This window comes from Hylobates moloch, unplaced genomic scaffold (assembly GCF_009828535.3).
Source record: "Hylobates moloch isolate HMO894 unplaced genomic scaffold, HMol_V3 SCAFFOLD_18, whole genome shotgun sequence".
NCBI classification, from domain to species: domain Eukaryota; kingdom Metazoa; phylum Chordata; class Mammalia; order Primates; family Hylobatidae; genus Hylobates; species Hylobates moloch.
Window position 1 is genome coordinate 65,786,818 of NW_026652293.1, and position 13,517 is coordinate 65,800,334.

At 37.3% G+C, this 13,517-nt stretch overlaps 1 protein-coding gene across 5 annotated transcripts in view; it reads right to left on the reverse strand.

Moving 5' to 3' along the window:
- The window catches only part of PCNX2 (pecanex 2), a 351,803-nt gene that overhangs the window by 219,079 nt on the left and 119,207 nt on the right, over positions 1-13,517 (reverse strand). For all 5 annotated transcript variants that reach the window (XM_058430821.1, XM_032137273.2, XM_032137274.2 and 2 more), the window contains exons 14-15: positions 8,831-8,941; positions 7,596-7,687 (exon numbers count right to left, since the gene is read on the reverse strand). In XM_058430821.1, the coding sequence (XP_058286804.1) occupies positions 7,596-7,687; positions 8,831-8,941 (203 nt within the window). The remainder of the gene's footprint in view (positions 1-7,595; positions 7,688-8,830; positions 8,942-13,517) is intronic.

Consider the following 13,517-nt stretch of genomic DNA (forward strand, 5'->3'; position numbering starts at 1 on the left):
CAGAGAGCTTGCGTGTTTCCGTTTCCATTAATCAAGTACAATGATATTTACATCAGATGTTGTTTACTATTCAGGGTTGCCAAGAAGGGTAAAGTGTGGTGTCCCAGTCCAAATGGCATCAAGAACATCAAGAACAAGATCTCCCTCTCTCTAGAGCTCATTAAGTGTACAATAAAATATTCGAAAAGAGAAAAGCCTGAACCCACACTGGGAACCAGAGCAAGTTACTCGTGCACAAGTCATAGACCCTGAGGAATTTACACCAGACCTTATATTATAGATGGGTCTAGACTGAAAGAAGATTATAAGGTCTGACTCCAACTCCTCTCTCCATTTGAAAGACAGTAGTGAACTGAGGAAGTAAATAGGAAAAGACCTCTGCTAACAGCACCTAAATGAGAGGCAGAAGGGCTGGAAGTGAGTATAGACCAAGGGGTTGGCAGACATTTTACCACTTGGCCTTGCACATCTGTAGATGGGCAGTCTGCAGTAACTCCTGCTGTCGTAGAGGTGGCAGGATTTATTCAATCAGGTCATGGATGTAGAAGTTACAGCCAAGAGGGTAAAACAGAGATAACCACTGTCCCAGGCATTTCTTCATATCTACTGCCTGTGATGAGCTTCCTGATATAACTACCCCAAACTCCATCAATAAGACATTTTCCCTGGGAAAAATCATCTCTGAACTAGTAGTGTATTACTGAAACATGTTTTGTTTCATTTTCCTCTCTTCCTGTGTTTCAGACATGAGGTACCTCTGAAAAGATCTCACCAAGGAGTCTTACAATTCCCTAACAGAAACCAGTTCAATTCTTTCTTGACTATAAGACAGAAGTCATAAAATCTAACATCAATGTGGGCAGCCAAGTGACATAAATACATTATGTGGCTCAGGCATAAAAGATGATAGGACATGATGAGACCTGTGAGCTTGTGTAGCTGTGAGTTACTATTTGATGTCAGCAGGTTGTTACCAAATGGGAAGTTCAGCCCAGTATTGCCAGATCTTCACATTGTTTAAGAGAAGTAGGAGAATCATACTTTTACACTGACTGTCCTAATATTAAATGTTGGCTCGAAAAAAATTTTAAGCATTCTACAGGCCAAACACAAAACAGGTCTGTGAACTGAACAGAGACGATACCAGGTTATCAAAGACATATTCTCACTGCGAAATGAGGAAAAAAACACATGACAAACAAAAAGCATTCTTAAAATGAGATATTTCTCTAAAGGGACCACTTACAGAAACTTTCTAAAGCATATTTACATAAAAAAAAGAAATTTTTAGAAAATACCTGATTTAAAGTCTCAACTTTAAAGCTAAGCAAGCAATTATGAAGGTCGAATAATATGAATGCCAAATTTCAAACTGCAATTTAGCAGTAGACCAAACAGCAAACAATGCAGAAAATAAAATTTATAACTGTAAAATTAGGATAATAGTACTTGTCTCAGTTATGCTATGTGAAGTAAATTATATAAAATATATATAATAGTGCAAAAGAATTCTAGAGATCTGCTGTATAACCTTATGCCTGCAGATAACAATACTGAATTGCACACAAAAAGTTAAAAGGATAGATTTCATGTTAAGAGTTCTTACTGTAACAATGAATACATTTTAATTTGTATTTATTATTTAGACTTATATATTATATATAATTATATATTATTTTAATATATTTCAACAATATATAAAATTTATATATTATTTATATTATAATTTATCAAATTATTTTATGTGATAATTTATATTTTATAAATTATATTTTATAACTAGCATATATATAAACTAGCATAATTCCTAGTACACAATAACTTCTCAATAAATATTTGTTGGTTTCTTCATTCTTGAAATGAGAAACTCTAGAACTGTACCAGAACTCAAAGGAAAACTAGAAGGAGAGGAAAATGATGAAAAAGAAATGAGAGACATGAAAGACAGCCAAAAGTTGAAGTCTGTGAAAAATTAAATCATATTATGTGAACAGAATCAACAATGTCATTAATCAAAACAGGGAAATTTTCCTCTAGATAAAGTCTTCAATATGAAAAGTGAAAATGGGCATGGTGCTCCAGAAAACTTAAGAAAGAGAACCATACCTAATCACAGTCCACTAACTTCTTTTAAACTTCAGACTGTAGGAAAGAATTCTACAAAAATTCAAGAAAGAAATTTTAGTCCTATTGTTTTTCTCTTCAAAACTAAACACTGACAAGTGATGCCTCCAATTCAGATGTAGAAATCCACAAGTGTCCTGCTCACAGCCTGAAAACAAGAGAAAGCCAGATAATTTACAAAAGTCTCAACTTTAAAATGACTATGATTAATATGTTAAAGAATCTAGTGACAGAAATGGACATCATTCATGCGCAGATGGGTAATTTCAAAAGAAAAATGAAAACTATCTACAGACATCAAATAGAAATGTTGGTTCTTTGGTGAGTTTATCATCGGACTAGACACAGCAGGAGAAAGAACTGGTGAACTTCAAGATAGGTCAGTAAAATTATTAAAACTAAAACCCAAAGAAGGAAAAGAGAGTGGAAAAAAGACTACAGCATACAAATGATGTGGGGCAATATTAAACGATCTAACATGTATATAATTGGAGGCCCAAGAAGAAAAGAAAAACAGAAAAGGCAGAAGACATATTTGAAATGAGAATGGCTAAAGATTTTCCAAAACAACTCACAAATCAAACAGTTCAGAGAATCCTAAGTAAAATGAAAAATAAATGCCATACACTTTGTCACAGCATTGTCAAATGGCTGAAAACAAAGACAAAGAGAAAATCTTCAAGGCAGTCAGAGAAAAAAGAAACATTACTAACAGAGAAACAAATATTGGAATAACAGCAGATTTTTTTTATCAGAAATTATACAAGACAAAAAAAACAGAACATGTTGAAAGTACTAGGGGAAAAAAGCTTTCAAGCAGAATTCTGTACCAGTGAAGATATCCTTCAAAAGTGAAGGCAAAATGAGATGTGTTTCAGACAAAGGCTGAAAGTTTTATTACTAGCAGACCTGCACCATGAGATTTCTTAAAGAAAGTTCTTCAGACAGAAGAAATATGATGGCAAGCAGAAAGATGAATCTACACAAAGAAATGTACATTGCAGAAATTATTTTTTAAAGTAATGTAAATGAAACATAATTTTAAAGATTTTTAAATATCTTTATGAGATAATTGACCACTTAATGAGAGTATAAAAGAACACATATTTCATCTAAGAGATCAATAAAACCAAATATTACTATATTAAAAAGTTCAGTAAGAACATGAGCTATTTTATATGCACTCTTTTAGAATATAAAAGGAAACACTTTCCAACTCATTTTATCAAGCCATTACATAACATCAAAACAAGACAAAGCATTACAAGAAAAGAAAACTTAGGCCGGGGGGCGGTGGCTCACACCTGTAATTCCAGCACTTTGGGAGGCCAAGGTGGGTGGATCACGAGGTCAGGAGATTGAGACCATCCTGGCTAACATGGTGAAACCCCGTCTCTACTAAAAAATACAAAAAATTAGCCAGGCGTGGTGGTGGGCACCTGTAGTCACAGCTACTCGGGAGGTTGAGGCAGGAGAATGGTGTGAACCCAGGAGGTGGAGCTTGCAGTGAGCCAAGATCACACTGCTGCACTCCAGCCTGGGTGACAGAGTGAGATTCCATCTCAAAAAAAAAAAAAAAATTAGAGAACTAGAAACTTCATAGATATCAAATTTCTCAACGAAATATTGGTAAATAAAATTGAGCAATATATTTAAAAAGACAATATGGCATGACCAAATGGGGCCTATCCTTTAAATGGAATGTTGGTTCTACACTGAACAGTCAATTTATGTAATTCTTCCCACGAATCGCTTTAAAAAAAATCAATATGGTCTTCTCAATAGATGCAGAAAAAAACAGTGACAAAATTTAACATCATTTATGATGACAACTCTCAGCAAATTAGAAATCTAAGGGAAATGACTCAGCCCAGTAAAGGTCATCTGGAAAATTTCCATAGCTAACTTCATACTTAATGGTGAAAGACTTTTCCCCTAAACTTGGGAGCAAGGCAAACATGTCTGATTTCAGCACTTTGTCAACATTGCTCTGGAGGTCCTAGCCACTGCAATAAAGCAAGAAAAAGAAATCAAAGGCATACAGGCTGGAAAGGAAAATAAAACTGTGTTTATTGATAGACATGACAATCTATGGTAGCAATTTCAAAGAAATTACTAAAATGCTACCAGAACTAATATGTTTGTTTAAGCAAGCTTGCAAGATACAAGCTGAAATATTACAAAATAAATTTTATTTAGTATTACTTAACAATTGAAAATTTAAATTATAAAACACAATGCCATTTAAAATAACATATAATGCACAAAAAGGTGCAATAGTTGTAGGTTGAAAGATACGAAATATTCCTGACCTGAGAACGAAATAACAAAGACAAAGATGGTGGTATATGGAACAATATACCATGTTCATGGATCAAAAAGTTACTGTTAAGATGTCAGTTCTCCCCAAATTGATCTACAAATTCATCATAATCCCAATGAAAATTTTTGCAAATTTTGGTAGGAATTGGCAAAGATAGTCTAAAACTAGTCTAAAGAAATATGACCTTTAATAGCAAAAACAATTTTGAAAAAGAAGAATAAAGTTGGGAGACACACTATCTGATTTCAAAGCATATCATATGGCTACAGTAATAAAAACAATGTAATACTAACATAAAGAAAGGCATACAGAACAATGAAATGATTAATTTTTGGTTCCAAAGGTTCCATGATAATTCAATGGAAAAAGGTTAGTGTTTTCAACAAATGGTACTAGTAAATCTCAACCTTCACCTCATGTCATACACAAAAATCATCTCAAAAGATATTTCAAATCTAAATATAAGAGCTACAACTATAAAAATTGTAGTACAAAAATATTTGTGACTTAGGGTTAGGTAAATGTTTTCTAGGTAAGACATAAAAAAAAACCATAAAATAAATATTAAATTGGACTTCACTGTAACTAAAAACTTCTGCTTTTCAAAATATACTGTTAAAAAAATGAGAAGACAAGCCATAGCCTGAAAAAAAAAATGTGTGTAGCATATATCTGATAAAGGACTTGTATCTAGATTATGTAAAGAACTTTTATGTCTCAATAATATGACATACACATAATTTTTAAATGGACAAAAGACGAGCAAATTTTTCATCAATGAAGTTATACAGATGTCAAACATACAAAAAGATGTTCAACACTATTCATTATCAGAGAAATGCAAATTAAAACTACAATTAGATACTGGTTCACACGAGAATGGATTTTAAAAAAACCTGACAGTACTAAGTGCTAACAAGAACCTGGAACACTTGGAAATCAAAGATTATGTGAGGGTAGAGAAATGAAAAATGGTACAGAAACTAGACAACAGTTTGGCAATTTCTTATAAAGTTAAACAAAAACTTACCATGTGATCTAGCAATCTCACTCAGGTATTCACTTAGGATAAATAAAAACATTGTGTGGAGAGGGGATTGACTGCAAGTGAACATGAAAACACACTTCTGGATGGGGGGACAGTTTGTGTCATGATTGCGATGGTGGTAACTTGTCTACACACAGTTGTCGAAATACATCTAACTGTACACTTAAAATTTGTGGATTTTATTGTATATACATCATGCCCTGACAGATTTGATTCCAAAGAAGCTTCAAAGACAGAAATCTGATGAATGGTGGCCAGAAGTTGGAAGTAGGGGAAGAGACTGACCACAAGGAATTCGAGAAAATTTTTTGAGTTGGTGAAAATGCTCTCATAACTTGATTGTAGGATTCTTTATTTATTTATTTATTTATTTATTAAAATGAACCAAACTGGACATTTTTAAAAGCTGAACTTTAAACCTGACTTTTAAAAATTAATGAACAAGCAAACAAATAATTCCAGAACACAACAGAGCAATATACTAAGGTGCCTGCAGAAAAACACTTGTGACCCCAGAGTTGTATAAGCAGCCATTTTACCAAAAGACAGTGGAAAGATGTTCTCAGAAGTACAAGGACTCAGAAAATACCCATCCAACTACTTTTCCTAAATGAAGTATACCTGGGATCCTATGATTGAATAAAGGAACATAAATCAAAAGAAAGAACACCAGAAACACTGATTAGATAATTGTTGGTCTACATGATAGGATAAATATGGTAACAAACAGGGCCACTACAAGCACATAAATTACCTTTGTATATTAGATACAGAAACCTTCCTCCCAGGCCCCTCCCCCTTTTTCTGAAAGAAAATATCTATATGGTAGGAATAGAAGGAGCAAGATAAAGAATTACTCCATTGATTACTGTGAAGCACTGAGAGAGAAAAATGTTGAATTCATTCTCTATCACAAAGGGAAATAAACAATTATCTTTCTGCCACTGACATTGATCAGTTTAATAAGATTTAAGTGAATCTTTTAAAAAACTGAGTTAAGAAATGTCATGTGATTTATATTAAAAACACTGGAACATATATTATTTTTATTTACTCCTTTTCATTTAATTTTTGTTTTATCAAAGGAGTACCTATGGTTTAAACTGTTAAACCATGAGTCCAGAAATATGTATAATATTAATTTATTTGTCACTGATTGAAGATGCCCCTGAGGACATTATGTATACTGTTATTTTTAGACTTAATGGCCACTCTACAGCTCTACAACACTGAAAACAAACAGTAGTGTTCCCGCCTACACAAACCCCTGCCCTAATTCCTGCTTCCTGAAGGCAATGACGCAGCTGTTTCTTCTCCATATTTACCTCCATATTTTCAAATAAAATACTTGCTTTGCTATTTCTTGATTTTTATTTTCAATTTTAGATGTTATTTGCTGACTTTCTAATATGGAAGACAGGATTCGGAGCTCCTCCATCACACTTCACCTCCCCCATTCTTCTATTAGCGATATAACATGATGATTACTCAGATTACTATATAAATATGGTTCACAGCTGAGCCAGGTACCTACAGTAGATACGTTTCTTGCCTGACACAACTTTGTGTCTTCCTGAAGTTAGTGTTTATCTTGTTTTCTCATCACCTTAGGCTTCCTTTGCTGCCAGGCTAGGTTTGCATTTTCCCCTTCTGGGTAAGTCTATAGTCCGTCTGTTTTCTAGATTCTAATATTTTGCGGTTGTCATATCCTCTTCTGTCCTCTTGTCTATCTAGCTTTAAGCAATTGTATCCCTTTATTGTCTTTTGAGTGGTATTTCAGGAAGTGAAGGCAGACACATGGGTTCCACTGACCAACATGTAAAGCAGCAGCCCCTCCCAGTGTCACTAACCGATCTTAGCAGAGAGACAGCTGCAGAGGGGAGGCCAGGCCAGGAGGTGGGGGGCCTTTCACATTAGGGCCAACCAGGCATCCTGACCTGTCTTCTAACACTACTGAGGCCTCACTCAGCCACACAGTCACTCCCTGATTTGCACAGATCCAATTTCTCTTGTAATTTTGGAGAAAATATTCATTTGTTTAAAAAAATAAGTTAATTTAATGAATCGAGAAGGATGAGGGCTCATGGTCCTCAAACCTACCTTCACTGCACTGAAGCAGACCGCGTGGAGCAGGGCAGCAGCCAAGACGCTCCGGGCCACGCTGTAAACAGCCGAAGTTATCCCAGACACAGCTGGAACACAGACATCAACAGTTCTTTTCTAGACCGGCCATTTTTAAAACTAACAAATGTAAAACAGCGAAGAGATGGTTGCACATTCATATACAAGATGCCTGCTGAAGGGGTAAAGAATACATCTATGGGATCCATCAAAAGGCACTGGGTGACTCACAGGTGCAAGAAAGAGACTACCATTAACTAAAAATTCAAGAGGAAAGTATTCAGAAAGAATGCTTTACAACGTTCTTAAAAGACTATGTGAATGTGTCAGAATGAAGGTAGGGAGACCTCATGGCTTACAGTTGAAAGCTGGTGGTCAAGGAAAAGGTCCTGGATAGCAATTCAATAGAATAAATGGGAAGGAGAAGGAGGGAGAAGGCAGGAGGAGAGAGGAGATGGGAGAGGGAATAAGCAAGTGTCCCTGTGTAGTGTGTGTGTGTGTGTGTGTGTGTGTGTGTGTGTGTGTGTGTGTACGTGTATGTGTTATGGGGGTGGTAACAGTGATTGCATTATGCACATGATTTCATTTACTCTTTATAGCAACCCTATGAGGTCATGATGTTTATTTCCATTTAGAGAAGAGAAGAGTAGGCTGAAAAGTTAAGCAATTTATGTCACATCGTGAGATTATATCCACCTTGGTCTGAATCTAAAGTATGACATTAAAAGGGTCACAGTGATGGTTTAGGGACACAGGTCACCTGTCTCTATAGGTACACACACAATACACAGCACAGTGTCAACCCACAGGCTCACATTGATGCACTCCCAGACTTGAGCATGTATGTGCTCAAATACACACACACACACACACACACACACACACACATATCCACTCACACATGCTCTCACACATTCACACACGTGGAGTGTTTTTCTAGGGAATAGTTTGAAGGGCCTCAAACCTATTCCAAATCTCAGAGAATTCTACGCTTCCTTGTCTCTGTGCTTATGCTCAACCAAGCTAAGTGGACCTCTTCCAATTTGGCTACAGGAAATCTGGACAGGCCCATCATCACCCAGACTGATCCAAACTGAAGTCATTTAAATGCTCAGGACAAAGAAAACCTAACTAGCCTCTCATCTCCTGCCTAAGGCTATTTAGTCCTTATCTGAACTTTAGATTCCTTTACAGGTAGAATGTAAACGACTTACCAGAACCACCAAAAAACAGCATGTCAATTTGCTCCAAAAGATAAGTGCAGAAAGTGTTGATTTGCGGGAAGAGCCCAAGGAGGGAAATAGCAGGGAAGCAATATAAAAATACTGAAAATGAACAAACAAAATTGACGATAAGCATGTGGGAACTGTGTTGCCAAGGCTCCTGCTGCAGTGCTGTCTCTCTCCCCTTCCAAACCACCCCACCCAGGAATACTGGAGGCAATCTTTTTTTTTTTTTTTTTTTTTTTTTTTTTTTGAGATGCAGTCTCGCTCTGTCGCCCAGGCTGGAGTGCAGTGGCGCGATCTTGGCTCACTGCAACCTCCATGGAGGCAATCTTAGACTCCTCTCACCCGGAGGAAACTGGAGGCTGAGACGGAAATGTGCCTGTGGATGCAATAAGGAGCTGATCCTGAGAAAGAAGTACTGACGAAGGGAACGCACACAAGCCCAGGATTGAGCAAAGACTTCAGAGGTGGTGAGTGACAGTAGAATCATCTTCAGTTTGAAAGAGTAGACTTGGACATGGGGGAGATGAGGGCAAGAGAAAGGAAACTGGGAAAACTACAGGAACATAAAAAAAAACACAGGCCAGGCCAGGCATGGTGGCTCATACCTGTAATCCCAGCACTTTGGGAGGCCGAGGTGGGCGGATCACCTGAGGTCAGGAGTTTGAGACCAGCCTGGCCAACATGGTGAAACCCCACCTGTACTAAAAAAAAAAATAAAAAAATTAGCCAGGCGTGGTGGCACATGCCTATAATCCCAGCTACTCGGGAGACTGAGACAGGAGAATCGCTTGAACCCAGGAGGCTGAGGTTGCAGTGAGCCAAGATCACACCACTGTCCTCCAGCCTGGGCGACAGAGCAAGACTCTGCTTCATAGACAAATCACAGGACAGTAATTACGGGAATCTCTTCCTGCATGCGAGAGGGGAGCAAAAATTGGGGCCGAGGAGTGTCCTTGCTTTGCGTTTCTGTATCCTCAAGCACTTGAGTAACTTGGAGTCTATTACATCCTAAATACCAATTGGAAACTCAGAGTTAAGTCAGAGCTCAAGGCTGTCAAGTGGGAACTACCTGACTGCAGCACTTGTGATAATGTGACACTGATTCTAGGGTGGATGGATCACGTGGTAGATGAAGATGCTCTTGGCTGAGGAGAGAGAGATTGTGCTACCTCCCATCAGAATGATGAAACTGCACAATTGGAGGAAACATTTGTAGGTTATAATTCAATGTTTCAGAGAACTATTTTGTTAGAGGAGGAAAACTATAGTAGAGCTGCATTTTACAGCAACTTTCCTACCATTGCCTCTTGCTTAATTCTACTGAAGCTGGGTTTCATAGAAACACAGAAACTCCCATTAGCAGTGCCATAAGACATCTGTCTTCCTTTCTGTCTCTGATCACTGGGTTGTATGTCAATGAAGTTTGGTACTGGCAAACCTTAATAAAACTAAGGAAATTTGATTTGAAATCCAATATGTCTGATGTTGGAACTATGTCCTAAAATACGCACAAATCACAGTGAACAACAGGAGGGGGATGGTAAGTGAGGGTGTTTCAGCTATTTCTGAAAAATGGGAAATGTTAACTTCCTATAGTGAAGTTGTAAGGATGAGAGTATTTGCACAACCCATTCTCTGAATATTTGATTAAAATAGTTGGTTAACATTATTGGGTTATTTAAAATGGGCACAATAGCACCTTTGGCCATAAGATGGAAAATAATATCACATGGACTCAGTTCTTGCTTCTCTCTTGTCCTTTTTCTGAAATGCTCCTTGTTTTGGGTTGAATTCTGTTCCCACAAAAGATGTTGAAATTCTCTTTTTAAAAGTTGGTATACCTATGTAACGAACCTGCATGTTCTGCACATGTATCCCAGAACTTAAAGTATTAAAAAAAAAAAAAAAGTTGGTTAAAATTCACTATGGAACAAAGTACTGAGGAACTGTTCCAACTCTTTGTGAAAGTAAAATTTTATGTCATGAACATGGCTATCTATAATAATAGGGGCTGTGGTCGGTGTTGGAGCCATGTTTTGATACGGGTGGTGATTTTGTTGTGATAATTTTTGTGGCAAGATTTCAACTATATTGTAAAAAAGTAGAGCATCTGAAAGCAGTTTATTTCTCAACCAAAGTGAACAAAAAGGCACAAATACTGATATGCTAGACATAAGTATATGACATAATTTCTTTTTCAGTTTCTATAAATAGAAAGGAGAGAAACAAGAAATAAATAGACATTTAATTATAGAACATATAGTCATGAGCATAGAAATTTTAATCCACAAAATTCCATAAAATTTCAAACAAACTGAGAAGAGCTTCTCTTTACTCTGGGGTCAAAATCCAGCAATGACAATTTTGTGCTATGCTATACCTGCCAATTCCGGATCAGGGCAGAGGGAAGGTCCAGTGAGATTTACTATTTGCCTTTTAAAATGCTGCATGTGTAAGTGACAAAAACTACTCTGAGAATGAAGAACCACAGGGAGAAGTCTAGGTATGGAATGATATGAAAGGCAAAGCCAGATATTGGGAGCTATTTGGTAAATCAAGGATAAAGAGATATTCTGTATAAGAAATACATTAGCCAATGCAACAAAACCCAAAGAAACGAAAAGAACTGGAACACAATGAAAAATGGCATGAGGAAGATAAAATGGTAAGAAATACCAGAAAGTCATCCCTGGAGATGCTCTGGCTGTGCGTGTAGAATTGGAACTTAATGAAACAATACAGGAAGAACAGCAGTCAACAGGGAGGTCCATGCACTAGATCCTCTCCAAAACATCCCGGAGGAGGAAAGCTCTAGTCTTTAAAATAAATGTCGTGGAGGTGGAATGGGAGGAAGAGGGAGTCCATGTGTGTCATCTGTCAGGTTGCAGTGAACGTGAAGGAAAAAGCAGCCAAATGCTTGTTATGTTACCAGGATTTTAGGAAAATGACACTTGAAATTGCTGAAATTATTTTGTTCTTTTTTTTTTCCAGAAGTAAAAAATTAAAAAGTCTTTGTGGCTGTTCATAACTTTCCCTGTAAACAAACATTTTCTGTTAGCATACCACTGAGTGGGCCTATAATTTTCTCTCACTTCTTCCTAACTTCTTATTTTCCTTAATAATTATAGTCAATGCAGAAACTTCTGGCACAGTTCCATTTCTTTTTAAGCAAAATTCATAAATAAAAATATAGTAGCTTAAGCTTATTTCTTTTATCAAATGTGAGTGATATAAATTACCATATTTGCAGGTTTGAGGGGCAAGCAGGCAGAATTAAAATGGCACAGAAATAAAACTAAAGCCTATAAAGTCAATGTGAATATATATATTGTGTATCTTCAATGTGCCCTATCTGTGTATTAACTAAATGTCCTCATATGGACTGAGGCCAAGAAATGAGCCTTTAAACAAGACATAGAAATGGGACGTCTGGGTGTTTAGGGAAAAGTGAGTACAATCCAGTGACTGGTTCTAAAACCTCCACTGATCTCCAAAGTTACAGTCTCCGTTATTGAAGATGCATTATTGTTGGCAGGGATTTATAAACCTAAGGACCAAAAATAAAACATAAAACTCCCAGGTCTGAAAAAAACAAAAACAAAAAAACACAGAGCAGAGGCCATTTGATAAAGAACCCATCCAGTGCCTGGACCCGGGCTACAACTGATGGACATTTCATCTTGCCTGAAGTTTTTCCATGCCAGAGAACTCATTTCACTAAGCAACCTACTCTACGGTAGGGTAGCTGTAACCCAAACCGTTTTACTGGCTTCTTTGTACTGAGCTGTAACCCACCTTCGATCTGCTGGAACTAGTTATTATGGCTACAAAAGAGAATAAAATCCCTCCCCTTCAACCTGGCAGCATTTTAAGGATCCAAAGCTATTGTGTGTACCTCTAGCACTCAAGTGTTTCTTCCCTGGGTTAGACATTCCCAGTTCCATTACCCAGTTTCCAGACCCCATACAGGCCATGTGGCTACACACTCCTCCGGGCATGCTCTAGTTTTGTTACTGCTCCTTTTGAAATATGGTACTAAGAATCAGAGACCTTTTGGCTTTCTCACCCACAGGATAATTTCAAAGCCAGTCTCACTCACAGGTTTTTGCTCAAGGAAAGTAATGTAAATTCCAGCCAGAGGTCACCAGTGTCTGACTGAGCACAGGAAATGAGTGCGGACTAATAACTTTCACCTTATTCCTGGGGATAAAAATAAAGAATATTTTTTCTTATAATGAAAGGGAAAGTGCACAGAGTAATACTCTGAACATATATAAGGGATCATAAAAGAAAAAGAAATTACATAGGAATATTATTCTGTGTTTCTACCTCCTTAATTCACCCGAATTTCTCCTCCTTCAATCATCTGATGTTTCCTTCTTCCTTTGAGATGCTTCTCTCTTTGCATTATGCATGACAAGGAGTTTCTCCATCCTTCCCACCTGCCCCATGTCCACCTGACTTATCTCACACCACTGGCTCAGGCATTTGATCTCTTCTGCACAAGGTGGCAGAAGGAGATGCTGATACTGGACTGGCCTCGCTCCTTGTCTGTCCCTCTCCTCTGCCACCTCCTCCTGCTCTGACAGGGTGATGGTTTAATTGCAGAAACCAGGAGTGGCAGTGGGTAACCCATACATCACCAACAAGACACTGCTCTAGGAAATACTCC